Genomic DNA, 27938 nt, shown 5'->3' with positions numbered 1-27938 from the left:
GCTCTAGAGACCGCCCCACTGCTGGGGTCTTGTCAGAGCCAGGCCCCCCAAGCCCCCGCCCTGCTCAGAGAGCGCCGCAAACACCAGGCTGGAGCCGGTTCTGATTACGTCGTGTTTATTTCACCAGAAAGACACAGCTGGGGGGCGGGGGTAACACCAGCTAGTGCAGAGACGACCGAGAACAGCGGGACTCCGGGAGCAGCCGATGTGCATGCAACAGCTACTCGGACCCAGGGACCTGAGCCACGCCCCCAGCAGCATGCAGGCCCCGCCCCCTTCTGGGAAGGGGCGGAGCCTTCTCAGTAGCTTAGTTTATTGATACAAGACAAAGCAGTTGTTTAAAAATCTCAGTGTTTTTAAAAGACCGGCCGGCTGCTGGCCCAGGGCTGCGCCCTGCTGGGTGACTGGAAATCGCACAGCCCAGCCCTGCCTGCCCAGGAATTCGAGTACAGCCCGGGGCCAGGGACTCGGGCCAGAATTGCTTGGGCTGGGCTGGGCAGTTCTGCAATTGTCCAACGTTAACAGTAGAGCAGGGCCCACAGGACAGCCCAGGACCTCCTGCATTTACCCCTCCCTGCCCTTCCAGGAGGGCTGATTGCCTCCCCTCCCCGTGGGGCCTGGCCCGGCCCTCAGGCTGTTACGAGGACAGCCTGGCACGTCCTTAAGAGAGTCACTGCCCCCTCCCCGGCTGGAACAACACTGCCTGTTCCTCATCTAGGTCCTAAGCCCCCCACTCCCCTTGACAGCCACAGGATCTGGCCTTCCCCACCCCTGTGTTCAGCTAAGAGCGAGCGTGGGGAGGGGGCTCAGGCAGTGACGGGAGCCACCGGCACCACCTCACATAAACCACAGACCTGAGCCGCTTCCCTGACTGTGGTTCCAAGGGCAGATCCCACCCCCGCCCCCCAAAAAAATCTGTGCCCACCAGCTTTAGGGGAAGGCAAGTTCAGGGCTCAGGGCGGTGGCTAGAGCCCCTAGGAGCAGGGGCTGCGCAAACTTCCCTCCCCAGAGCCACGGCCCCTCGGCCCCAGAGCTTCCAGACCTAATTTCGTGATCCTGACCCCCCCCCAGCCCCTCGCAGCCCCCCAGGAGCAGCAGAGGCTGAGATGCTGCTGTCCTGCTGAGGGCAGGATAGGACAGGGAACAGAGGCCCCCCCCCCGGCCCTAGCATGCACTCAGTGCTCCCCTGGCAGGCAGCGCTGCCCTGCTAGTGCTCTCCAAGCCCCTGCTCTGGAGAGACCAGAGCCAACGTTACAGCCCAAAGCCGAGTTCCAGCTCAGCCGTGTGCCCGGCCTCACCCCCTTGTCACGGGGCATGCGGGAGACCTGCTGCACCAGGGGAGGGGGGTTTGCCATGGGGCCGCCTGAGCCCCCCCGGGGACACGTCCCCTACTCCCGGCTCAGTGGCAGAGATCCCAGGTGCTTATTAAACTGCAGCAGCTGATGCACCCGTTCTCATGGCCACTCAGAAAACGGTCACCCCACCCCCGCCCTCACGCTGGGGACCCACTAACCGTGGCTGGAAATAAATTATGACAGAGCAGACCCCGCCGCTGAGACCAGCTCCCGCCAGCGGCCCAGACGCGGCAGATCACCGCTCTCACCCCCCCCCCCTTGCCAGCTCCCGGCTGGTTGGAAAGGGGGTGATGGGGAGGCCCAGGAGGGAGCCACGTTGCTCTGCAGGGGGTCATAGCCCAGGGAGGAGGCTCACGGCTGCGTGGTGGGGGCCGGCGGCCCGACAGGCTGTCTGCTCTCCCCTGGGCCCCGGAAGCCGGCCTCTCCTCTGGCCACCACTTTGTCCATCCTGAGTCTCTTCAGCTTCTCCACCAGGTTCCAGCTGAAGATGTTGCTCTTGCTCTGGGCTCCGCTGGGCCCAGCGGCCCTGCCGTCATCCAGCCCGTGGGCCCTCGGGAAGGGCTGAGCCAAGCCTGAGCTGCCCAGAGACCGCCCCCCCAGGCTGTCCCACTGCTCCCTCAAGGGGGTGAGCCAGGAGGGGGGCTCCGGCACCCGTAGCGCAGCCAGGGCGTTGCCAGCCCGCACCGAGGCAGAGATGCCGTGTTCCAGCAGCAGCGTGACGAGTCCGAGAGGTGCAGACAGCGCCCTGGGGCCAGGCTCCAGCGCCTGGGGCACGGGGCCGGCGGCACTCAGCCTGTCAAAGGGCCCACAAGAGGGCACGACTGTATTATAAAGACTGGGGAGGAGAGAGAGGGGAGAGAGCTGGTCAGTACAAGGAGGTGGCAGCCCCACAGGTGGAGCCTGGCCTAGGAACGAGGAGCTCTGACTCTGGGGTGAGCTTTCCCCACAGTGCCCTGACCTCTGGCGCTCCCCATGCCCCATTCTCCCCCCCCCGGCTCTGTGCCAAGCTCCGGACTCCTGGGTTCTACTCCTGGCTCTGTCCCTGACTCGCTCTGGGACCTTGGGTCATCTTGAGCCCCTGGGGCCCTGACTGTCCAAGTGCCACAGGCTCCCGCCTGGCACAGTGTGACGCCCCCTGCAAACGCCCATTGCCAGCACTGAAGGAATTTGCCCTGGGTGAGAACTGGTCTGTTCGGGGAGTCCCTCACCCACGGCTAGCTCTGCCCTGGGCAAGGAGCTCCTCTTTCCAGGCACTGGTCCCGTTAGCTCGTTTGCTTAACGAATCCTTTACCGTTAACCTGCAGCAGCCAACCCCCACCCCCCCTTTAGCCAAGTCACAAGGTGCGGAGAGCCCCCAGCGAGTTTGGGACCCCCTGGCCCAGGCTGGGGGCAGCCATGTTAGTCTCTTTAGGCCTAGAGAGAAAAGGGGGGGGGGGTTAATGGCACATCCTGTGTCCAGGCAGCTACTGGTTAGTGGGTTAGTTGGTGCTCCCCAGAGACAGAGGCTGGACCCAGGCTGCTACCCCCACATGCAGGGGGGCACGACCTACCCACATGCAGCATGGCACTGCCAGGGCCCCTGGCACATTGGGAATCTCAGCCCGGGGGGGGGGGGGGGAGGGGCGGCTCCTGCTGTCCAATTGCTCATTCATGTCACAGTCAGGGCCAGGTCTCCACAGAGAGCCGACTCCTGGGCTGCACAGAACTCCCTTCATCTCATGGGAGAGAACAGCTGCCGGTTCCCTCTGGCTCCAGCGCTGGGCCCAGCTCTGACAGGCTCGGCCGCCGGCCAGGAGCAGCCACCCGCTGGTTCCTTAGGGAGCAGGGCTTCTTAGCACCCAACCCGCACGACAGGGACACCCGGGTTCGCCAGTTCCCGAGCGCAGCTGGGGGGGGGATGTAGGGAGGAGCAGCCTAGCCCAGCCTCTGCAGTCCAGTCCAGCGGTAGCCCCACTCACACCTCGCAGCCTGCAAGGGGGCAGACTTGGGGGACAGCGGAGTCCTGACCCACAGCAGGGGCCAGCTGGCGATAGGCCCCTGGGATCCCACCCAGACAGGCAGCAGGGGGCGCTCCACAGCCAACTGGAGGGACCCTTCCTGCAGTGTGCACGTCCCCTGCCCCCCGAGCTCGGTGTCTGTGGGGCTGCCGCGCCCGGCTGCCAGCGTGATACGGGGACTCTTACGTTAGCACCGAGCCCCTCAGAGCGTCAGGGGCTGCAGGAGGCGCCTGCCCCAGGAGTGTCGCTGCCTAGAACCAGGAGCCAATAGACCAGCCCAAGGTGGGGGCGGGGGGAGAAAAGGAGACAGGTTAGAGAGGGGACGATTGGTTCGCAGGGAGATGGGGGGGAGGGCAGGGCCCTTGCCGCCTTACCTGGGCGTCACGGTGGTGATCTCCTTGCTGGGGTGTAAGATGTGGCAGGTGGTGATGGTGAATGTAGATGGAGTCTGGGGGAGGTTGTTAATGGAGGAGTGGAACGCTGGCATGGACAGGAGACACGGGGTTAATGTATGGGTGGGGGATGGACAGAGACCTGGGGGGCATGGGCCCCCGGCGAGTCAGCAGGGAGGCAGACACGGGCGGGGGCAGGGAGACCCTGGCTGGCTCTCAGACCCATGGGCTCTGTAGGGCTCCCGGGGGACCCCAGCCGGGGCAGAGATTCAAGGACCGAGGCGGATGTTTCCTGAGCAGGCCATGGGCCCCTTTGTGCACACCAGGCACATGAGAGCAGCTCCCTGGGGCAAGAGAACAAAGGTGTCAGGGGACCGGAGCGTCTCATGGGGACTGGAGGAGAGTCTCTCTCAGGCCCTGGCACAGCTGCCCAGCCAGAGACTGGCGAGACAGCCGGACACAGCGTCCACATGCAGATGACTGAGACAAGATGGACATGCAGACAGACACGGAAGGAGATGGCGGCCGGGGTTAGGGGGATGGGGCAAGTCCTGGAAGCACCTGGATGGGGTGGAGCAGAGGATGCCAGCCTTGTCGCACCCCAGCAGGGGACATGGCAAGTCCCGCTGGCCGGGCAGGGCCAGGCAGATACCTGCCTGCTGCTGGCTCAGGGTCCCACCCCCCTCCCCTCCCCATCAGCCCCCACTCACCACTGGAGCAGCCCTTGGCTTTGGACGGGGTGGAGGCAGCGAGTGCCGGGAAGGCGCTCAGGTCCACATCGTCCTCCTCAAGGTCGTTCAGGTTGTAGACCTCCTCCAGGTCCACGTCCAGCTGCCGGAAGTCTTTGGTGAGCACGCCGGGCCGGGGGTCCAGGATCCCGCCCAGGTTGGGCTTCGCCAGCTGCTGCCAGTGGTGGAGAGTCACCGAGCCTGGGGACAGAGACACCAGCCATGCAGATCTCCAGCTCTCAGCGCCGTCCCATGCCGCCAGGGGCCCCAGTGCACAGAGCCCTCCCCAAGCCACCTCCTGCAGCGGGGGAACGTCCCAGGTTTGCAACACAGGAGACCCCAGCAGTGAGGACGTGGCTCTGCCCAGCCCAGCCCCTGGAGGGCAACAGCGTTCACAGCACTCAGCTGGCTCCCGGGGGGACACCGGGGGGGGAGAATTTGGGTCTTAAACTGACTCAAATGGTGAGCTCAGCTGGGAGGAGGGAGTGAAAGTTCAGAAAGTGTCACAGTAACCGAGGCTGCTGAATGGAGACGGGAAAAGGAAGGACGGACAGACAGACCTGCGTTGAAACTGTGCTCAGTAAAAACAGAAGATGGTGGAAGCAGAAATTAAGGTCCCAAAATCGGGGTGCTGGGTATTAGGCCTAAGTGTGGGACAAATAAGGGGACAGGCTGTTCCCCTCCCCTCCCCGATGCTCTCTTGGGGCCCCAACGAGACTTTTGGGGGAAAGAAAAGAAGAGGGGGGCTCCTGATGCATGTTTCACCATTATGGCTACTACCCTCCCGCCCCCCCCCCAACCATCTGCATCCTAACACAGAGAGACCCTGAGCAGACCAGGCCAGACACACCACCACCTCTCCCGGTTCCCGCTGAATCCCAGTCCCCCGGGATGAAACGGGGTTGGACTTTCACAGCAGCCACAAGGAAAGGTCCAGCTCCTCGCCGCGGACTTCCTCCCCCGCTGGACAGGTGTTACCCACCGAGACCCTGCCACACTGGGTGTGTCTGTGTCTGGGTGTTCCTGCTAGAACTCCCCAGCTAAGGGAAGAGAACAAAAATTGTTCCACTGAACGCCTCACTGACCCCTTCCACATCAGGCTTTAACCGGTTTGCCGTCTCCTGTAGTGGGAGGATTGTTATGTTTATATTTTGTATAAGTTAGAATAAAGGATAAAGACTAGTAACGTAGCCTGTATTAGATGTATTGATGCAGGCTTTGATCATATCCTGCCAGCCACCCTTTCTGACAGCAGGAAGAAATGGCCTAGGGGGGCCATTGGTAAAGATGCATCAGCCAGAATCGGAGTGGATTTCAAGGCAGTAACAGACCTTTTAGGGTCACCACTTGTTGTAGGTTTTAGCATTTTAAAGTAAAACAATGCAATGCTCGATGTTCCTGTTCAAATGCACTGTGTGAATCAAGCCTGTGTTGTGTGTGAATGTGGGTGTTGGAAGAGAAGTGTAAAGGCCTCACTGGGCCAGACGTTCTAGGGAGGAACCGAGGACAAACGTAAGGGCACCGGGAGATTGCAACACGCCCCTATTGAAATGTCAGTGGATGGCAAATTAACGACTCAAAATAAAACCGGCATCTACCAATGGGGACAAAATAGCTGTGATCAAAGCCAGCCTGGGGTAACTCCCTGAACAACTTAATAAAAACCAAAAAATAAAAAAAAAAAAAAAATTAACAAGCACTCGTCAAACAACAATTACAGCATAACAGTGCAAAACTCAGGCCCAATTAAAAAGCAACCCACACTATATGAACAGGGGCCTTGCCATAAAGCTTTGGGTTCCTCTGGCCAAGACTTCCCCAGAGCATCGTGTTGCGACCGACAAAACCCAGCTCCTCTCTACCCATGATCAACCGAGCTGGCCACTAGGAGGATCCAAACTCTAAACTGGGAACGAGAACAGAACATCGACTGGCGGGACAGCGTGTGTGACTGAATGCATGTGCTAGTTGTTGTATTTCCAATAAATGCGGCGTGTCGCCTTTTCCCCTGAAAAAGATCCCGTGTGCGGTTATACGCAGAACACTCGTCTGTCCCTTCGCAGGCTGCGGGCTCCGGCTGCCCAGCCCCGGACCTCATTCAAGGCTGTTTAATGCTGTGAGCCCAAACCTGGCCTGTTCCTCACCACCTGCCCTGGGGCCCCCCTCTGCGCCAGGTGCCCCAGGCCCGCTTGTTCCCCTCACTCACCTTCCAGGGGCTTGACTATCTGCAGCTTGTCCGGCAGGTAGGAGAGGGAGCCGAGGGAGAAGCCGGAGCCTCCGGTGTGCTCCGAGCTGCCAGAGTAGTTGGTGCCGGTGGACAGGATGCTGTCGTTGGGCGTGAGGAAGCCGCTGGAGCTCTCCACGTCCCTGGCCAGTTGGTTCAGCTTCTGCTCGCGCTCCGTCTCGAAGAAGGAGCGCTCTGAGGCGTGGTTCTCCTGGCGGGCAGACAGACGCTGCAGCGCTGCCTCCAGGTCGTGCCTGCCTGGGGTGCCCGGGGTGCCCCGCAGCTTCTCCTCGGCCCTGCCACGGGGAAGCAGGAGATAGTCAGCCCCGCAGCTGGGTGTGCCCCGAGAAGGGCCACAGTGCCCTGGCTGGGGCATCCACACTGTGCCCCCAGGCACCCCCCCAGTGCAAGGGGCATCCACACTGTGCCCCCAGGCACCCCCCCAGTGCAAGGGGCACCATGCCGGGGCCGTGCCCCAGAGGGTGAGAAGCTGGCTCAGCTGACTAGTACACGGTCATCTATGGGGTAGACCCTTCCTCTCCGTTAGCCCCTCGCTGGGTTGGGTCCTGGCACCAGAGCCAAGGGGGCCACCTGCACCAATCTCACACGCCAGCTACACCCCACTGGGGCAAGGCCGGACCCAGCCATGCTGCTCCAATCTCCTGTCGGGGGTCCTACTCCTGACCTCACACACCTGTAGAACATCAACAAGGAGACCCAGGAGAGCCCAGCAGGGGTTAGGTTAGGATGTCTGCACACACACCCCAGCATCCCTCCCCGGGAAGCCCCGACTGACCCCAGCCCACCAGTGCATGGCACCCGCCTTCCCATCCGCTGAGAGAGGCGGAGGGGCACTTACAGGGCGCTCTCCAGGTTCTCCGGTGCCAGGCTGGCGCTGTCTGATCCGTAATAGCTGGTGCGGGGCGTGCTGACCCGGCTGCACCCTGCCGAGGGGAGGGCCGAGGACGGTTTGGAGCCGGGCAGGTTTTGGGGGGACTCTGCACGCGACTTGGCTTTGACCGCCTGGTTCACTACCTTCACCGTCTCGAAGACCCGCTTGTAGCTCCTGGAGGGGACAGCGCCCGTCAGCGGGATCCCATCCCGGGGGCTGCCCGCCTTCCCTTCTGCCCCCCCCACCCCACCAGACAGCGCCCATCAGTGGGATCCCCTGTCCCAGGCCCACCCACCCCTCCAGACAGCATCATCGGGGGCTTGGCCCTCCAGCCCTCATCTGGGCCCAGGGGACACCCCCTCAGCCCCCATCCATCACATGGGTCCACTCACATCTGATTCACTGTGTCCATGAGTCGCAGCTAAGCCTGCACCCTGGCAGCCAGTCGGCCCCACGGCCCCAGCCCCACGGCCCCAGCCCCACGGCGAGGGGGAGACTCACTTGTACTCCGAGGAGGACGAGCTGTCGGCTCCTTTCCTCGTGATCCCTTTGATCTCCGCGGCCAGCGAGTCCTGCAGGCAGAGAGCACGTGGCATCCCAATGGGGCCGGCGAGGGGAAATGCCAGCTGCCAGGCAGCCCAGAGCCAGCCACCCCTGGGCACCAGCACCCACAGCTCAGCACGGATGTGCCCAACATGCCACAGCTCGTGCATCCCTCATCTCCCGGCAAGGCAGAGCCATGCCAGCTTCCCCCCTGGGGCTGGTGCAACGGGCCTGGGCAGGCCATTCACACACGTGGTACAGTGCCCGGCTCAGCCTGGGGCGCAGCTCCAACGCGCCCAGCCCTGCCGGCCCCACGCGCGGTGCCCAGGCGGTGGTGCCCCGCGGCCGCACTCACCAGGGGCAGTAGGCTGTAACGGTTCAGGCTGCTGTTGGGGAGGTTCCGGGTGCGCAGGGCTTTGATCTCCTCCTGGGCCTCGTGCAGCATGCCCTCGCACTCGGCGTATCTCTCCTGCAGGTCCTGCAGCTGCGCGGGCACAGGACAGGGGGTCAGCAGGGCCTGGCACCCCACCACCCTCAGCATGGCAGCTGCGCCCACGTGCCATGCGAAGAGCGAGTCTGGGCCCGTGGGCGCCGGAGGCCGAGCCCGGTGGGTGGCCCAGCAGCGGCTGAGCGCTGAGCACCGGGGCCCAGCACCGCCCTGCCCGAGGGGCTCACCTCAGTGCGCAGCTTCTGCTGAGACTCCTTTGTCGCGGCCAGATGCTGCTGCAGCTCCTCCACCTCCGCGCCGTGCTGGGGGAGACACAGCAGGTCAGGGCTGCCGTCACCCCCCCACCTCCCCGGCTGCCAGGCGCAGGCCCCGCCCCGGCCCCGGGGCAGGCACTCACCGTGCGGCACCTCTGCTGCAGGTCCACGATCTGGGCCAGGAGCTGGCTGATGTCCTCCTGCTGCCGGGCCGTGTCCTCGGTCTTGCGGGCCAGCTCCTCGGAGAGAGAGACCACCTGCCGGCTGGCTTCAGCTGGAGGGAGGGGGGCGGGAGATTAGCTGCTGAGCCGGGAGCCGGGCCCATGGGGGCGCCCCCCCAGCCCGGCCGTGCCCCATGGAGACCTGGGTTCCATGCCCGGCGCCCACGGTCTCCGGTGTCTGAGCTGGGGAGAGCTCACAGCCGTGCGAGGACTGGCCCCTGAAGGGAGGCCACTGCAGCCCCCTCCCCACAGAGCCCCCCACCCCCCCCGGCCAGGCCAGGGGCCGACGTACAGAACTGTTCCACGCAGTCCAGCATCAGCTGCTGCTCCTGGTCCTCGTACTGGCAGGTTTCCGTGGCGATGCTGGTGGCCTGGGAGAGAGATAACGAGCGAGCGTTAACCACGCGGTGACCAGCCCCCGCCCACGCCGGCTCCACAACACAGCCCGACTCTGCAGGGCTTCCGATCGGGAACAGCCCCCTGCTCGCACACAGCACCAGAGCGGGAGCAAAGGGGGCCCCAGCTGCCAGCCAGGGGTGGGCAGGGGGAGCAGCTGGGTCAGGGGTCCCTGGGGGCCAAGAATCCCCCCACCCGCCAGGTCACTGGCGGCCTGTTCCTAGGAGCCACAAGTTCCCACCCGCCTCGCCCATCGCCTGCCCACCCCAGCCCAGCACAGAACTCCCCACCACCACCCCACAGCACCCCCCCACCGCTCTCCAATCAGCCTAGCCCGGAGCACCCCTTCCGCCAGCCCAGCCCACCCCAGGACGGAACAGAGCTCCTTCCCCCCCCCCACAGCGCTGCACCCCACTTCTACCCCTCGCCCCCCCCCCCCCCCCATCAGCCCAGCCCACCACAGAGCTCCCCCCCCCACCCCACCCCACAGCGCTCCTTCCGCCAGCCCAGCCCACCCCAGCATGGAACAGAGCTCCCCCCCCCCCGCCACCCCACAGCACTGCACACACACCCCCCAGGACGGAACAGAGCTCCTCCCCCCTCACACAGCGCTGCCCCCCCTCCCCCCACCCCCATCAGCCCAGCCCGACACAGAGCTCCCCGCCACCCCACAATGCCCGCCCCCTCCCCCCCAGCTCTCACCTCCAAGCGCAGCTTCTGGTTCTCCTCCTCCAGGCCCCTGAGTTTCTGCTGCAGGGCGTCGTACTGCACGTGCTGCTGCAGGGACAGCGAGGACTCGTTCCGCCGAAGCCTGGGGGGCAGAGGGGCCGTGAGCAGCCAAAGCCCAGGCACCCAGCACCCTCTGCCACCGGGCGGGGAGCAGCCGCCCAGCCCCGCCCACAGCATCGCCACCGGGCAGGGAGCAGCCCGTAGGCCCCCACAACCCCCACCCCCTGGGAGGGCGCGGGAGCCTGGAGAGGGGCCCATAAAGCCCCATCCACCAGGCGGGAGGAAAAGGGACCCAAGGCCCTTCCTACACCCACCTGCTGGGAGAAGGGGCAGAGCCGCTCCGGTCCAAGGAGCTTCCCCTCCGAGAGCAGGTCCCAGCGGAGGGCAGCTCCAGGACTTTAGCGTTCGGTCACTGAGTCCGGGAGATGGGGGCCCAGCTCCGGGCCGGGCAGGACACGGCTCTGGAGCGAGCGAGGCACGAGCCGTCCTGCAATGAGCTAGCCAAGGGCAGAGTCTCCCCCCGGCCCCCAGCGATGGGAGCAGAGCCCCCCCGGGTCACTCACGGCGTGGCAGTGGCTGTGGCCGGCTCGCTGTCCTCCACGGTGTTGGTGTAGAGATGGAGCAGATCATCCCGCATGGAAACCTCGTGCCGCAGCTGGGCGATCTGGGGGAGACAAGAGAGCTGGGACGGGCTCGCAGGGCAGCATGGGGGGAGCTGGCTCACCGGCCGGTACGTAGAGCCAGGGGGGCTCAGCGGGTGCAGGTGCCAGGGTCCTGCTTCCCCCCCGCCCGCCCCCCCGAGCCCATGGGGGGCCTTTACCTCCTCCTTGGCCAGCTCCAGCTGCTCCTCCAGGAGCTCATTACGCTCCGTCAGGCTTCGGTTCTGCTTCAGTAGGGACTGCCCGATCCGGGCCGCGAGCTCCAGGTCCCGCTCCTTCTGCAGGGGCGAGGGGGACGGGACGAGACAGGCTGCTGTTAACTGGGGCAGGCCAGCAGGTACCCCATCCCACCCCCAGACTGGCCCCTCTCCACCTTACCCCCCCCACCCCCTTACACACTTCCTCCCTCCCCATCCAGGTCTGACCCCTCCCCGCCCACTGACCGGTCTCCAGCCCACCCTCCCAGAACTGCTGCCCCATGCCTAGGACCCTCTTATCCCAAGCCAGGAGCCTCTCGGCATTTCGGACACAGCAGGGCACCGTGTGGGTATGCCACCACCTCTGGGGAGGAGCAGAGATTCAAGCAAGGAGGGGGAAGCAGCTCCGCCTACCTCCTCCAGCAGGTTGGTCACCGCATCGAGATCATGGTATGTCTTTGTGACCCGGCCGACCCGCTCGGAACAGAGGACTGGGAAACAGCAAGAAAGAAAGAGGGTTGGTTCCCCATCACATCACCCGCCTCCTAGCTCCCCTGGAACGGGTCGCTTCACCTCCCACTGAAATGCAGCCACCTCTGGGGTGAAGCCATCAGCTGCCCAGCCACTGCAAACTACAGCTTTAGGATAGGATGTGCAAGAGCAGGAGTGCCCAGGGAGGCAGGAAGTCGATCCCTGGGGTGCATTCTGGAACAAGGGGTGGGAAGCCAGTGCTCCCCCACCGCACGCTAGAAGCAGGAGGTGTTCAGTGGAACTGAGAGGGAGGAAAGGTGGTGCAGTGGTTAGAGCACTGACTGGGGGACCCAGGTTTGAGTCCCTGCTCTGCCACAGCGCCCTGTGTGCTTGGTCCAGACACTTAACCTCTCTCTGCCTCAGTTCCCCATCTGTACAATGGGGATAACAGGGCAGGGGCTGCGAGGATAAATGCAACGAAGATTGTGCTGTGCTCAGACACCCTGGGGCCAGGGTCTAGACAAGTGCCTTAGAGCACATTTGTAACTGTAGAGAGGGACCATGTAATTTGTGCAATACACAGTTTGCCTGTGGAACTCACCCCTACAAGGCGGCAGAGGCCAAGAGCTTGGCAGGGAACAGACATTAGATGTGGCTACTGGGAACCTCCATGGCAGGTTTAGACAAGGATCAAACCCCTCACACCCTGAGGCGGCTGACTGGGGGGAGGGTAAGGAGACGGGTCCCCAACGGGTAGGAGCCACCTGCCAAGGCCTCAGCAAAGCCCAAAGTTAAACAGAACCTCCCGGCCCCCCTTAACATTCTCCCCCTACACACACTGCACTGGACGCTTGGTCGGACACACACACACACACACACTTTCCCATCAGCCACGCTGTCCCCCAGCCCCCATGCTGGGGTGTCAGGTCCCTCTGCGGGACTTTGGTCAGACCGAGCTCCGTGGGGCCGGAGGGAATGGAAAAATCCAGGCCGCGGAGACGGGATTGGAAGCGACATCCCGGCACAGGGCCAGGCCGGAAACGGCTCAGCTCCACGAGCCTCTATTTATACCACTGCCAGGCTCCCCAGGCCACGCCATTTCCAATCCGTCTCCCGCCTGCCCCCTCCCGCAGGGGGTCTGGCGCCCTCGTTTCTCCCCAGAGCCAGGAGACTTCCCCTGGGTTCCGACCCGGCTCGGCTCAGCTCACTACGGCAATGAGCTTTGGCAGGTCCCAGGCCAGCTCCGTTGCCAGTCTCCGCTCAGGACAAGTGGGATGGGTGCAATGGACACAGAGGGCCCGTTCCCCAGCCCACAGCCCAGCTCCCCCACCCCAGAGGGCCCCTGAAGCTAGAGAGGGATGGGCTTTCACCCGGCCTGCTCGGCCAGGCCAGCCGGGAGCTCCAGGCAGGACTCTACACGCCCAGCGGCTTGCAATGCTCCCACTGCCTGGCCTCCGAGGGTCTCCGCTCTCGGGGGAGTGCCAGGCTCACAGAGAGGCCGGAGCAGAGGCCAAAGGGTAACTGAGGCAGGGAGCAGGCCCCACAGCCTCCCCTGAGCCACACGGGACACGAACCTGTTCTCCCGCAGCTCTGCTCCAGCGCCGGCCATCATGGGCCATCCACTCCCTGGGGGCTGGGTCAGGATGGTCCCTACTCTGTGCATGGAGAAACTGAGGCACCGAGCAGGGGATTGGACTTGCCCAAGGGAACAGAATCAGCAGCCAGGAGTTGAACCCAGGAGTCCTGGTTCCCAGTCCCCAGCTCTCCCCACCCTCCCTACCCAGAGACCCACCTCTCCCTATCCGGCAGCACCACAGCACGGCCCACTCTCCCAGCCAGGCAGACAGATCCCCCCATTAGAGACCCCCTCGGCTACACCCCGCTGGGTCTCAGCACGAGCCCGCCCGGCCCATCGGCCCCTTCCTGGCCTGTGCTCGCTGCCCTCCCTGGCACCTGCTGCCCTGAGCCCCCAGCCCCCCTCCTGCCTCGACCCCCCCAGCTGCTGCAGAGCAGAGAGGGGCCAGTCGAGCGCCAGCCCTGCGAGCTGCCACGGGCCCAGGCAGACATGGGCAGGTTGCCTAAGCAACAGCAGTGAGGCTGGACACAGCCGGGCGCAGGGGGGAGATGCCCAGGGTGGAAGGGAAGCAGAAGGGGCCTGCACCATGGCAGGGGGCACGAGCTCTGCTGACACCGCCAGGAAAACCTGACAGGGCGGACGTCAGGCTCCTACCTGAGGGAGGAGCTAGAGAAACAGGAGGCGCTCCACCAAGGGGCGTGGGGTCTAGTGGTTACAGGAGGGGCGCTGGGAGCCTTGACTCCTGGGTTCTATCCTCGGCTCTGGCAAGGGGCGTAGGGTCTAGCGGTTACAGGAGGGGCGCTGGGAGCCAGGACTCCTGGGTTCCATTTGCAAGGTGATCACTGACTTGCCAAGCAGGCTGAGGGGACAAAGCATCCCAGCTGCGTGCCTCGGTTTCCCCACCTGTTGAGCGGGGACTCTCTGCCTGGGAGGGGGGAGAGGATCAGCGAGCGATCTCCCCACCCAGAGCACTAAACCCAGCTAAGCCCGGCTGACACAGGGCCCGGGGTGCCTCTAAAGTGGGTTAGCAGGAGAAGCTCAGAGATCCCACAAATCCCATTACGTTACCCCGGTCAGCGGTGACGTCGTGGCGGCGCGTTGCCTTGGCGATGCCCCCCATGCCCCCTGATGCCCACCCCTGCTGACCCTCGGAACAGCCTGTCCTGTTCCGCCCAGCTGCTGTCTTGTCAACAACCTGGCTAATCCCGCCACCCCCATCCCCGTCCCCGCCTCCTCGGGCGCCGCGCCCTGCTCCTGACACCCGGCCCGCGTGCAGGCTGGCACGTCCGCATGGCGGGCGGGGGCAGGATCCGAGAGGTCGGCCCCCTCCCCCAACGGGGCCTCGGTCTCTGCAGGGGACCCCCCAGCGCCTCATCAGGCCTCTGAACCATAATTGGAAATAATTAGAGCATGAGCTTCGTTAAGGCGTGAGTGAGTGGCAGGCCGCCGGGCGGCTGCTGGGGTCTGCAGGCTGTGCGGCGAGATACAGCCCCTCCGTAGACCGGGAATGGGCCAGGCATAGGGTGGGGGCTGTATCTCGCCCCTGGGGGTAGATTCGCTTGGCAGCCATTGTTTGGCGAGAGAAAACCACCAAGCGTGGGGATGCGAAAAGACGGGTCCGAGCCCCATCCCCTGGCTGTGCCCTGCCCCCCCCCCAGCCCCAGCTCTGCCCCCCAAGCCATGTCAAGATCAACTGCCCTCCCCACTCCACTGCTCTTCCAGCTCTCAGCCAGCCCCCACCCCCAAAGAGCCCCTGGCCCTGCGCTCTTGGGGGAAAGACCATCTTCCCCCTTGGAGTCACGGAGACGCCAGTGTAGCCCCCCAGCCAGGGGTCCAGGGCACCAGCTCAGAGCTCTGCATTCACCGCGCCATCCTGACAGCACATTGCCCCCCCGAGCCCTTGGCACCCACGGGCCTTCCAGCCGCAGGCCCCGTCTCCCCCAACAGCCACCCTGCAGTGAGCCAGAGGGGGGACTGGGGCAGTGGCTGGGCCCCATGTGACGCCAGCCTCCCTGCCAGGTGGCTGGAGTGGGAACGTGGGTGCCACCTGCATCCCCCCAACATTTCCAGCTGGGCTGCCAATGGCAGCGCCGGGAAGGGGCCCCCCCAGCCCTGTCGGAGAGGGGTCCAGGAAAACCAGGCGCTCCCTGGGGGGGGGCCTTCTGCTGGAGGGCAGCCCACAGCCCCTGCTACTCTAGGACCACTCGGTGCCCCTGTGACGGAGCAGGGAGCAGGGCAGATTTGACCTGGGAATGTTGCAGGGGGGTTGCAGTGGGGATGTGGGACTTCCCTTGAAGGGAGCTACCTGAGCTGTAACCTGAGCCAGGAACGGGGGTGGGGAGAATTAACACCTTCTGCCCGGGAGACTGAACAAAGGAGAGGAGCAGCGGGAGGGGCTGGGAGTTTAGTTTCGGTTGGGGCTGGGTGGTGCAACGCAGGGAACCCCAAGCTGGGGTCTAAGCTCCCTGAACCTCCCAGAGGGACCTAATTGAGGGGGGTCTGGTCGTACCTACACGCTCTGCTTGAGACTGTGTTCCTGTCCTTGAATAAACCTTCTGCTTTACTGGCTGGCTGAGAGTCGCAGTGAATCTCGGGAAGAGGGGTGCAGGGCCCTAACTCCCCCACAATCCGCAACAACTGGTGGCAGCGGTGGGATCTACTGCACCCCGTGGACGGCGCTTCCTGCAGTAAGTGACTGGGGAGCAGTAAAACGAAGGGGGATTGACGGGGACCAGGCCTGCTGAAGAGTGGGAGAGAGACGGTTATTACCCCTGGGAGTGTGTGACCAGCGAGAAGGACTTTTGCAGTAACAGGGTCCCCCGGGGGGATCGCAGCGAGTGGTCCCAGGGGCGGAGGAGTCTGCAGCTCGACCCTGGCAGAGAGGCGGTGACCTCGAGAAGGGCTGGCACACTAAGGGTCCCCCTGGGAACTGTGGGGAGCTGTGAGCACACAGGCCGGTGAGTGGCCAGCAGGAAGATGTATGCCAAGCGGCTTAAGAGCGACCTGGTGGAGCTGTGCAAGCAGAGGCAGCTGCGCATTGGGAGGCTCACCAAAGAACAGCTCATTGCCCAGCTGGAGGCGGAAGATCGCGCGAATGAACTGATCCCTGTGTCTCAGGGAAGCAGCCTGGCAAATGCAGCGCAGGCACCAGTGTCTGTCCCAGCTGGGAGTGGTCAGCCGGCTGCTGAGGGCTTCCCGAGACCCCTCCTTCCTATGCCTAGGGGAAGGGTGGGGAGGAGCCCAGCAAATACCGAAGGCGCCGTGATCCCCCCGGCCAGCAGGGGGTCCCCCCGGCGAAGCCCGCCGGCCAGCAGAGGAGCCTCCCGGCGACGTTCGGCATCCGGGGAGCGGAATTGGCTGGAATGGGAGAAAGAGCTAAAACTGAGGGAGCTGGAGGATCGTGAACAACAGAGACAGCATGAAGAGAGACAGCGTCAGCATGAACGGGAGGAGAAAGAGAGACAGCATCAGCGTGAACGGGAGGAGAAAGAGAGACAGCATCAGCGTGAACGGGAGGAGAATGAGAGACAGAGACAGGAGAATGAGAGACAGAGACAGGAGAATGAGAGACAGCATCAGCGCGAACTGGAACTGGCGAGACTGAGGGGCAGCGAACCCCCGGCTGCGGTGAGTGATGGGGGACCCAGGACTGCACGGAGCTTTGATAAGTGCATCATGGCCCCATACAAGGAGGGGGAGGACATGGATGACTTCCTGGAGGCCTTTGAGACGGCCTGCGAGCTGCACCGGGTGGATCCCGCGGACAGACTCCGGGTCCTTACCCCCTTACTGGACCCCAAATCCGTGGCATTGTACCGCCAACTGGGAGAGGCAGAGAAAGGGGACTACGAACTATTCAAAAGGGCCCTGCTACGAGAGTTTGGGCTGACTCCTGAGATGTACCGGGAAAGGTTCCGGGGTCAAGATAAAACCCCTGAGATCTCATATTTGCAACTAGCCGTCCGCATGGAAAGATACGCCAGCAAGTGGGCTGGTGGGGCCCAGACGAAGGAGGACCTGATTAAACTGCTGGTACTGGAGCAACTGTATGAGCGGTGCCCATCCGACCTGAGGCTGTGGTTGGTGGACAGAAAGCCAGAGAACCCGCGACACGCCGGGCAGCTGGCTGATGAGTTTGTAAAGAGCCGGTCAGGGGGTGGCAGGGAGGAGCCCCAAAGGAACAGGCCCGCCGCGATGCAGAGAGAGAGTCACCCTGGGACCTCCCAAAGGGGGAATATGGGGAATCCCCTCCCACGGGGAAGGCCCAGCATCAGGGACAACCGACCGGCTCGAGGGGACCCACGGGACCTGAGCTGCTATTACTGCGGCCGAAGAGGCCACGTTCGGGCCCAGTGCCCCAAGCTCAAGGACAGACTGAGCAGACCGAACCCGCACCGGGTTAACTTGGTAGAGGCCCAGACGGACGAGGGGCAGGCTTCCCACGCAAGAGGGGCTGGCAGCTTATCAACTGCTCAAGAGAGAGAAGGGCCCCCGGCCGGCTTCTCTGGGGGGCCAGATGCTCCGGATTCAAAGTTCTCCGTTTACAGGGTTGGCGCGGGGCTGTCCCTGCGGAGCGAGTGCCTTGTTCCCCTGGAGGTGGATGGGAAGAAAGTTTATGGATACTGGGACACGGGCGCAGAGGTGACACTGGCCCGGCCCGAGGTGGTGGCCCCAGATCGGGTGGTGCCCAACACCTTCCTGACCCTGACCGGGGTGGGCGGGACCCCATTCAAGGTTCCCGTAGCGAGGGTACACCTGAAATGGGGGGCCAAGGAGGGCCCCAAGGACGTGGGAGTGCACCACCATTTGCCCACTGAGGTGTTGATGGGGGGGGACCTAGAGGACTGGCCAAGCAGCCCCCAGACCGCCTTAGTCGTGACCCGTAGCCAGAGCCGGCGAGGGGCACTACGCCCTGACCTTGGGAAGGATGTCCCACCGGAGGCACCGAACCCTTCCCGGGTGGGGAGGGAACACCCAAGGACAGGCCGCGGGGTGGCTGGGGCTTCCGACCCAGCCGACGAGAGGGAGCAGGTCCCCATCCCTTCCTCAGCCGCCGAGTTCCAGGCCGAGTTGCAGAAGGACCCCTCCCTGCGGAAGCTAAGGGGCCTGGCTGACCTCAGTGTGGGACAGACCATGAGGAGAGGATGCAAGGAGAGGTTCCTGTGGGAGAAGGGGTTCCTCTACCGAGAGTGGGCTCCCCCGGGGGAAGTGGAGTCGTGGGGGATCAGGAGGCAGCTGGTGGTTCCCCAGAAGTTTCGCCACAAGCTACTGTACCTGGCCCATGACATCCCTCTCGCAGGGCACCAGGGGATCCGGCGCACCAGGCAGAGGCTGCTACAGAACTTTTACTGGCCCGGGGTCTTCACCAACGTCCGGCAGTACTGCCGATCCTGTGACCCCTGCCAGAGGGTGGGGAAGGCCCGGGACAAGGGGAAGGCAGCATTGAGACCTTTGCCCATCATAGAGGAGCCTTTCCAGAAGGTGGCCATGGACATAGTGGGACCTCTCAGCAAGACGACCCGGTCTGGGAAGAAATACATCCTGGTGGTGGTAGATTTCGCCACCCGCTACCCCGAGGCAGTGCCCTTATCGTCCATTGAAGCAGACACTGTGGCGGATGCGCTGCTGACCATTTTCAGCCGAGTGGGGTTCCCCAAGGAAGTCTTGACGGACCAAGGGTCCAACTTCATGTCGGCCCTACTCCGGTGCTTGTGGGAGAGATGTGGGGTCCGGCACAACTGGGCCTCAGCATATCACCCCCAATCCAACGGGCTGGTGGAGAGGTTCAATGGGACGCTAAAAATGATGCTGAAAACATTTATGAATCAGCACCCGCAGGACTGGGACAAGTACTTACCTCACCTGCTGTTTGCGTACAGGGAGGTACCCCAGGAGTCTACCGGGTTTTCGCCTTTCGAACTGCTATATGGAAGGCGGGTAAGGGGGCCCCTCGACCTGATGAGAGACGAATGGGAGGGGAAGGCCACTCCTGACGGAGAGTCGGTGGTGGAGTATGTCCTGACCTTCCGGGAACGACTTGCCGAGCTCATGGGCCTGGCCAGGGAGAATCTGGCCAGAGCCCAGAGGAAGCAGAAGGTCTGGTATGACCGCACAGCACGGGCCCGCGCCTTCGCCACTGGGGATCAGGTGATGGTCCTCATCCCCGTGAGGAAAAACAAACTCCAGGCCGCCTGGGAAGGGCCCTTCAAGGTTGTCAAGCAACTAAACGAGGTAAACTATGTGGTGGAGCTGTCGAACCGGGCACACCACCACCGGGTGTACCATGTGAATATGATGAAGCCATATTATGACAGGGGGAATATGGTGTTGGCCGTGTGTGGACAGTGGGAGGGGCAGGGAGATGACCCTTTAGTAGATCTATTCCCTGGGACAAGAGTTGGCTTCCCCCTGGAAGCAATTCCCCTCTCTGATCGGCTAACCCCTGCCCAGCGAGCTGAGATCGGAGGGGTGCTGCATCTGTACCAGCAGCTGTTTTCCAACCAGCCTGGACGCACTAATCTGACTGTCCACCGGGTGCAGACAGGATCGCACCCACCTATAAAATGCTCCCCCTTCCGAGCCACAGGGAAAACTGCTCAGGACCTGGAAAGAGAGGTCAATGACATGCTGGCTTTGGGGGTGATCCAGCCGTCTTCCAGCCCTTGGGCCTCGCCGGTGGTGCTGGTCCCCAAAAAGGACGGGTCGATCCGGTTCTGTGTGGACTATCGGAAGCTCAATGCCATCACTGTAGCCGATGCCTACCCCATGCCCAGGCCGGACGAGCTCCTAGACAAGCTGGGAGGTGCTCGGTACCTTACCACCATGGATCTTACAAAGGGCTATTGGCAAGTGCCGCTGGATGCAGATGCCAGGCTGAAATCGGCCTTTGTCACCCCTCTGGGGCTCTATGAGTTCCTGACCCTGCCCTTCGGCCTCAAGGGAGCGCCGGCCACCTTCCAGCGCCTGGTGGATCAGCTACTGAGGGGGATGGAGAGTTTTGCCGTGGCGTATATCGATGACATCTGTGTCTTTAGCCAGACCTGGGAGGACCACATATCCCAGGTTAGACAAGTGCTGGACCGACTCCAGAAGGCTGGGCTGACCGTAAAACCGGAGAAGTGCAAGGTGGGGATGGCTGAGGTATCCTACCTAGGCCACCGGGTGGGAAGCGGCTGCCTAAAGCCGGAACCAGCCAAAGTGGAGGTGATCAGAGACTGGCCCGCTCCTCAAACCAAAAAGCAGGTCCAAGCCTTTATTGGGATGGCAGGGTACTATCGGAGGTTCGTGCCCCACTTTAGCGCCATAGCCGCCCCCATCACTGAGCTGTGCAAGAAGGGGAAGCCAGACAAAGTGGTCTGGACCGAGGAGTGCCAGGAGGCTCTCCGGGCGCTGAAGGAGGCTCTGGTCAGTGGCCCAGTTCTGGCAAACCCAGACTTTGACAAGCCCTTTATGGTGTTCACCGACGCCTCAGACACAGGACTGGGGGCGGTGTTAATGCAGGAGGATGAAAAGGGGGAGAGACACCCCATCGTGTACCTGAGCAAGAAGTTACTACCCCGGGAGCAGAACTACGCGGCCATCGAGAAGGAATGCCTGGCCATGGTGTGGGCCCTCAAGAAACTAGAGCCATATCTCTTTGGGCGTCACTTCACCGTGCACACCGACCACTCTCCCCTGACCTGGCTGCACCAGATGAAAGGAGCCAACGCCAAGCTCCTGAGATGGAGCCTGCTCCTGCAGGATTATGACATGGACGTGGTCCATGTGAAGGGACGTGACAACCTGATAGCGGACGCGTTGTCCCGGAGAGGGAGCCCTGAACTTCCCCAGGTCACTGGTCAGAGTGACCCCGCTCAGTTCAGTCTCGAAGGGGGGAGAGATGTGACGGAGCAGGGAGCAGGGCAGATTTGACCTGGGAATGTTGCAGGGGGGTTGCAGTGGGGATGTGGGACTTCCCTTGAAGGGAGCTACCTGAGCTGTAACCTGAGCCAGGAACGGGGGTGGGGAGAATTAACACCTTCTGCCCGGGAGACTGAACAAAGGAGAGGAGCAGCGGGAGGGGCTGGGAGTTTAGTTTCGGTTGGGGCTGGGTGGTGCAACGCAGGGAACCCCAAGCTGGGGTCTAAGCTCCCTGAACCTCCCAGAGGGACCTAATTGAGGGGGGTCTGGTCGTACCTACACGCTCTGCTTGAGACTGTGTTCCTGTCCTTGAATAAACCTTCTGCTTTACTGGCTGGCTGAGAGTCGCAGTGAATCTCGGGAAGAGGGGTGCAGGGCCCTAACTCCCCCACAATCCGCAACAGCCCCACACACCTCGCCCGGATGACAGCGCCCACCCTGCAGCCCTGGGCAGACGCAGGGGCACTGCCCAGGCATCGCTGCCAGCCCAAACCCTTGGGGAAGCAGCAGCCGGGCTGGACGGACCCCATTTGCCACCCTCCCCTTCCAGGAAAGGAGCCCGATAGCACCCAACCAACTGGAGCAGACTCCTGCCCGGGCAGGGCAGACGCCCAGAGCAGTTCAGGGGCTCTCAGACCCGCTCCACGCCTGCAGCACCCGCTCCGGCCCAGGAAGCCGCCCCACGACAGGAGAGCGATGGGGGGCACCCTGCCCCGAGGGGCTCCTGCACAGCACGGCACAGCTGAGCCACCGGGGCACTTCCCCCAGGCGGGGCTGGAAGCCCACTGTGGCAGCGCCCGGCCCCCCCGTGAACACACACTGCCCACGGGGCTGGGCGCACCAGTGCCACCGCAAACCCGCAGCAGGCACCAAACCATCCACGCAGCACGACCGAGCGCTCGCCCCAGCGCCAACGCCCGGGCAGGCCCAGCCACGCCGGAGGGGCAAGCTACAGACACCCCGGGCAGGGCATAGCACACGGCGCAGCCCCCAGGGATGGGTCTGGCAGATTTAGCCTTAGCCAAGCAGGGGGGTTACAGACAGCCGGGCAGGATCACCGCCGAGCGCCACGGGGCTGTGAAGGTCAGCGCTCAGAGCCCACAGGGTCAATGCGCCCATCGCCCCCAACTCACCCCTCCACCGCCCGCCCCGGCTCTCACCTTCCTCCAGCTCGGTAGCGATCAGATCCGTGGGGCTGACCAGAGCCGGGCTCCCGTGCACCTCGTCGTAGGCTGCGGGGCTGCTCCAGAACTCCATGGCCTGGGGCCCACGGAGCCCCCCCACCTCGCCCAGCTCAGGGGGAAACATGCGGCCAAGCCCCAGCTCCCGGAGCAGAGGGAAGATGCGGCTGCCGGGCTGCAGGAGCCTGTCACCGAGCAGCGGGGGGGGGATTCGATTCGATTCAGCTCAGCTCAGCTCAGCTCAGCCCAGCCCAGCTCCCTCCCCTGCACCCGCTCCCTGGCAATGGTCCCCACCGCTGCCTACCCCTATTTATAGGGTCTCCCTTGTTTCTGCACCTGGCTGGGCACATCTCATTCCAGCGGGCGGGGGGGGGCAGAAGCAGCACAGACTAGACCATCTACTTGGAAAGGGAGGGTGTCCTGTTTAGAGGGGCACAGGCACTGCTGGGGATAAAGGGCTCATGGGGGGGGGGGGCAATGCTGGGGTTAAGCCTGCATCTGTGGGAGTGGCTCTGGGGGGGGTCAGTAGGAGCTCCCCCCCGCTTCCCTGCAGAATGGATCGGCTCTGACAGAAGCCCGTTGCTCTGTAGCTGCATCCTTCTGCAGTGGCACCTGGCTCAGAGCATCCCCTGGGGGGGGGGGTGCAGAGGCTGGCCCCCCCCACCGACCGGACAAGGCTCCCCTGCAGCAGAGCCAGCCCCTGGAGGCCAGTGCAGCCGCAGGTGTCTCCTGGGAGCCAGGCACGGGGGGGGGGGGGGCTGCCCTCCCCAAGGCCAGGGGGCGAAAGGTCCCAGCTTGGCGGGCTCCGCGGATTGAAAATCCGACCCTGACCCGACCCCTCTTCTGGCCCATAGGAGGGACCAGGGGCTCGGGAGGGGGGGCCCTGCTTCCTGGATCGTTCCCCAGTGCTGAGGGGTGTCTGCTGAGCCCAGACCCCCCCGTCCACCCCGCGGTGAGAGGAGGGGGAATCCCGGGCCAGACCCTGCAGGTGGGTCCCTGTGCAGGTCGGGGCCCCGACACAGACAGACTCTGACGGCTGGTGTCGGACAGGGGGACGCAGGGCCTTGTGGGACTGACAGTCCTGCTGCCCGGCACCCCGCTCCTGCCCCCCGCTCCCCTTCGCCGCCTGGAGCTGCATGAAAGCAGCGCCCCCATCTGGGCCACGTACGCAGCTAATGAACCGGGGCGCTTGGGGCTGATTCACAGCCCGCCTGCCACGGCGGCTGCACACCGGGAGCGGAGCCCAGACCTGCAGCATAGAGGAGGGACGGGGAAGCCTGTGAGGGTGGGAGGTGTTGGGTGGGAATTTCCTTCGTTCTGAGACACCCCTTGGTGCTGAGGGAGGTGCTGTCACCTGGCCCGGGGGGCGGGAACCCTGCCCAGCCCATCTTTTGCTCGCCGCACCCTCAGAGCTGGGGACTTGTGAGCCCCGTAGGGGCTTCTCCAGCTGGCCCGGAGAGTCCCATATGCAGGACCCAGGCCACTCTCTGTCCATGCCCACGGTGCCCTCCATCCACTGGCTGGCTGGCAGCTGGAACCGGGCTGGCTCCCTTGGGAGCTCTGCCATAAGCACAGTTGGGTGAAGACAGCACGGAGGCCCAAGCAGGGGAAGACTTGAATAATTGATGCCGGTGCTTTAATAATGGACGAGGTGCATGGGGGGAACCTTCACGAGCAGGGGACGCAAGCACAACGGGACGGGGCCAATGGGGCACGGGCAGACACAAGCAAATCCCACAATGGGCCAGCTCCCGTCCCAGAGCCGGTCCCACAGACCCCCCACCCCTCTGCATTCCCTCTCACTGTCTCAGCTCAGGGAAACCGGCCCTAGGAACCCACTCAGCACCGAGGCTGGATGGCTTCCTGCCCTTCGCCCCAGAGTCCCGCCACCCCAAGAACCAAAGAGAAACCAAGGCACAAGGCAACCTAGCAAAGTGACTTGGCCACGGAGGGAACCTATGGCTTCTAGCCCACCCCTAGCCCCCGCTCCCCTCCCCCAGCCAGGACTAGCACCCAGGCATCCTGGCTCACAGCCGCTTTGCTCTAACCACTAGACCCTCACGACTTGGCTGGGCTCAGCGCGTGTCCGTGAAGCCCTTTTCCACGAGTGAGTCTCCCCCCTGGGCACAGACCAAGCAGCCAGACCCCCCCTCCCCACCCAGGGCAGACCCAGAGCCAGGCGCCCAGCGGGTTTGCGCCCGTGGCCGGGGGAGCTGGGCTGAGACTCCTTGCGGCCGGGCAGGAGACGGAGCCTCGGCCTAATCCCCGACTCAGGGATTTGCTCCCCGGTTAGGTCCCACAATCAGATTACACGGGGCTCGTTCCACTGGCAGCTTAATGGGCCAGGACGCGGGATCAAGGAGAGGAGCCAGCACCCTTTCAGCCCCCCGGCTGCCTCCCGCACATGGACTGACCGCACGGGCAGCCATGCCCCTTGCTCTGGGGTGTCCCATCTGCCCAAGGTCCCTTACCGGAGATGGCCTGGTGGGACTGAGCAAACTTGGCTAAGTTCCCAGTGGTCCATTTATACTCCCTCCTCACCCCCCACCTAGACCTCCTCCCCCCCTCCCATCTACAGTCCCTGCCCCTCCCGTAACTCCCTCCCTGTCAGCCCCCCCCCCCCCCCGGCTCTAATCTGCCCCCTCCCCTTCTGCTCTCGCAACATGTGGACAATAATCACAAACGAATCAGAGCTAATCCTGTCTGTGCCCCATACGGAACCTCTAACCCCAAAGCCCCCAGGAAGGGGGAGCCACCTGGCCCCCCAATTTCACCAATCCCAAGGGGTCAAAGGTCACAAGTCTCCCCCCCCCCGAGAATGGAGGCTCTGGGGGGGGGGAACACAGCTCTTACCGGCTCAGCCCACAGGGAGGTGACACTGAGTGGGGAACCACACCCCGAACCTCAGCCCCAGGGTCTTGACCTGTGCCCCGAATGGAACTGGAGTGGGTGCAGGGTGTGGGGCCCGCACACCAGCCAGGCGCCTCATGGGGGGCAAGACACGTTTGGCACCAGCTGGTAGTGGCTTGGGTCCCGTGGAGAGGCCTGAGCCTGGAGGGAAAGGCCACCGGCCCCTACCTAACGGGGGGCGGAGGGAGTGGGGGGGTGCACCTCAGAGGCTCCTCCTAACCATCCTCGCTGTCCCCTCCCCAGGAGCCCACTCATTGTAACCCCCCCTCAGCCTCTCAGCAGCCCCCCGATCCCAGCCCGCAGTGTGGGGGTCCCTGAGCGAGGACGGAGGCTGCAGCGCTAAGATATTCTGGGCCTGGAAATCCCCCCACTGCACCCGGGCAATTAGCTCCCGCACTGCTCTTGTGTCCTGGGCATGGGGGGAAGCTGCCCATAGCCCTGTGGGGCTGGCCCAGGAGGGGGCACCCGCCAGCCCCCCAGCCCTGCTCCCTGCCCTGGTTCAGCGCCCCTAGCCCCTGCCCCCCCAATGGGACCCCCAGTCCCCAGCTCCCCCCACGTCCCCTCGCTGGCCCCCAGGGGCGCCCCACGGCACTCACGGAAGTACTTCAGGGTCTCCTCAATCTGCTCGGGCGTCAGGGGGGTGGGCGCCTCGGGGGGCAGCAGGGGCGTGTGCAGCCAGTCGTCGTGTTCGTACCCGAAGAGCGTGTCGGCCCGCAGCGTGTAGTGGGGCAGCTGCTCCCCCAGCAGGCTGATGATCTCCACCTCGGGGACGTTGCCGCAGCTACACAGGTCTGGGGGGAGAGGAACGGGGTCAGTGAGGCGGGGAGAGGGTGGAGCTGGCTGGGAGGACTGGGCTAGAAGGAGGGACAGCCGTGGGGCGGGTTGAGGGGCACTGGCAGGGCTGTGGGGCGCAGGGAGCCCAGGACTGGGCTAGCAGGCGATGTGGGTCGGGATTGGGAAGCTTTGGCAGATCTGTGGGGTGGGGGGGTCTCAGGGCTTGGGGGGATGGGCGAGCGGGGGCTGCGGGTCGGGAGTGAGGGGCACCGGCAGATCTGCGGGAGGTACCCAGGCTTGGCCTGCAGGGGGGCTGTGGGTCGGGAGTGAGGGGCACCGGCAGGGCTGCGGGGGGTACCCGGGCTCGGCTAGCAGGGGGGCTGCGGGTCGGGAGTGAGGGGCACTGGCAGGGCTGCGGGGGGTACCCAGGCTGGGCTAGCGGGGGCTGCGGGTCGGGAGTGAGGGGCACCGGCAGGGCTGCGGGGGGTACCCGGGCTCGGCTAGCAGGGGGGCTGCGGGTCGGGAGTGAGGGGCACTGGCAGGGCTGCGGGGGGTACCCAGGCTGGGCTAGCGGGGGCTGCGGGTCGGGAGTGAGGGGCACTGGCAGGGCTGCGGGGGGTACCGGGGCTGGGCTAGCGGGGGCTGCGGGTCGGGAGTGAGGGGCACCGGCAGGGCTGCGGGGGGTAACCGGGCTGGGCGAGCGGGGCTGCGGGTCGGGAGTGAGGGGCACCGGCAGGGCTGCAGGGGGTACCCGGGGCTGGGCAAGCGGGGGCTGTGGGTCAGGAGTGAGGGGCACCGGCAGGGCTGCGGGGGGTACCGGGGCTGGGCTAGCGGGGGCTGCGGGTCGGGAGTGAGGGGCACCGGCAGGGCTGCGGGGGGTACCCGGGCTGGGCTAGCGGGGGCTGCGGGTCGGGAGTGAGGGGCACCGGCAGGGCTGCGGGGAGTACCCGGGCTGGGCTAGCGGGGGCTGCGGGTCGGGAGTGAGGGGCACCGGCAGATCTGCGGGGGGTACCAGGGCTGGGCTAGCGGGGGCTGCACAGAGAGTCGTTGACCCCTCAGGGAACAGAGCCCAGGTCACTGATTAACCATTTATATTCCGGCAGCAGCCAGAGGCCCCGGTCAGGCCCCAGGGCGCAGAGCACAACCGCCCGCGTTCGGGAACCACCAGACCCTTCCACGGGCGTCTCTGCGCTCGGGTCCCCCCTCGCGGGCTGGTTCCCACCGCGTCAGTGTCGGTGTCACTCGGGGATTTCGGGTGTTGCTTCTCAGTCGCTGGCTCAGTTCACAGGGGGCCTCTGACCAGCTGAGGGCAACAACTTCCAAGTCCTGCCCGGGGCGGGACCGGCACCCGCGACCCCTAGTGGGGACAGACGCCCCCCCGCCCCGCCCCCGAGCCAGCCAGTCCCCCGTCCTTGGGGCAGATTGGAGCTGGTGCCCCCGCGATTGCCCGGCTGCCCTGAGTCCATCTGGCTCTCGTCTTTCTTTGGCTGTGGGCGCACAGGACGAGCGGCCCCTGGAGGCAGGGCACCGAGGCTCCCGGGTCCCCACGTTCCCGTCACAGCCCTGCCGCTCTCCCATGTCTCCATGGGAAAGGTCCTGCCGCCACCTGCTGGCCACAGCCCCGGCAGAGGAGAAAATCTCCAAGGAGAAGTGGGGAGAGGGTGGCAGGATAGCAGCCTGGCCAGGCCCTGGGCACGCTCTGGGGTCACCTGCCCCTGGGCGCCCATCTCCCTGACGGGCTGGTGGGCCTGTGCTGGCAGCAGGGGCTGGCCGGTGGCGCTCGGGTCCTTCCCGTGCGGCGCGCTGGACGGGATCCCCCAGGCAGGAGCTCCAGTGCCCTGGAGGGTGGGGTCCCAGCCCCTCCATCCCCTGCTGTGAACCCTGCAGCCCTCGGACCCACCCCCACTCAGCGCCCTGATAGGCCAGCCCGGCTCTCCCCGTGTGGTTACCCCAGTACCCCCAGCTGGACCCACCGGTGATGGTGGTGGCATCATGGTATCTGCCCACAGCCGATCCCTTCGGCCCCTGGCCGGCATGGTGCAGGGAGTCCCAGCTGGGGTGGGAGTGGCGGGCGGGCGGGCTCTGGCCTGAG

At 64.6% G+C, this 27938-nt stretch overlaps 1 protein-coding gene across 2 annotated transcripts; it reads right to left on the bottom strand.

Annotated features, from left to right (window-relative positions):
- Positions 1-83: 83 nt before the first annotated feature.
- On the bottom strand, positions 84-22443 carry HAP1 (huntingtin associated protein 1). Of its 2 annotated transcripts, XM_024100774.3 has the most exons (16): positions 22142-22443; positions 11450-11526; positions 11000-11116; positions 10743-10843; positions 10153-10261; positions 9347-9425; positions 8977-9107; positions 8807-8881; positions 8487-8615; positions 8090-8160; positions 7556-7762; positions 6679-6992; positions 4455-4673; positions 3727-3832; positions 3539-3603; positions 2050-2190 (listed from the first exon to the last, which is right to left on the bottom strand). In XM_024100774.3, the coding sequence occupies exons 1-15, from the start codon at positions 22287-22289 to the stop codon at positions 3555-3557; spliced, it is 1932 nt and encodes a 643-aa protein (XP_023956542.2). In that variant the 5' UTR covers positions 22290-22443; the 3' UTR covers positions 2050-2190; positions 3539-3554. The 2 variants fall into 2 exon arrangements, with proteins under 2 accessions (XP_005294240.2, XP_023956542.2); XM_005294183.4 differs by lacking the exon at positions 3539-3603 and having other exon boundaries at positions 84-2190.
- Between the last annotated feature and the right edge of the window lie 5495 nt (positions 22444-27938).

Source organism: Chrysemys picta, chromosome 24 (assembly GCF_011386835.1).
Source record: "Chrysemys picta bellii isolate R12L10 chromosome 24, ASM1138683v2, whole genome shotgun sequence".
NCBI classification, from domain to species: domain Eukaryota; kingdom Metazoa; phylum Chordata; order Testudines; family Emydidae; genus Chrysemys; species Chrysemys picta.
This window is presented reverse-complemented; position numbering and strand designations above follow the sequence as displayed.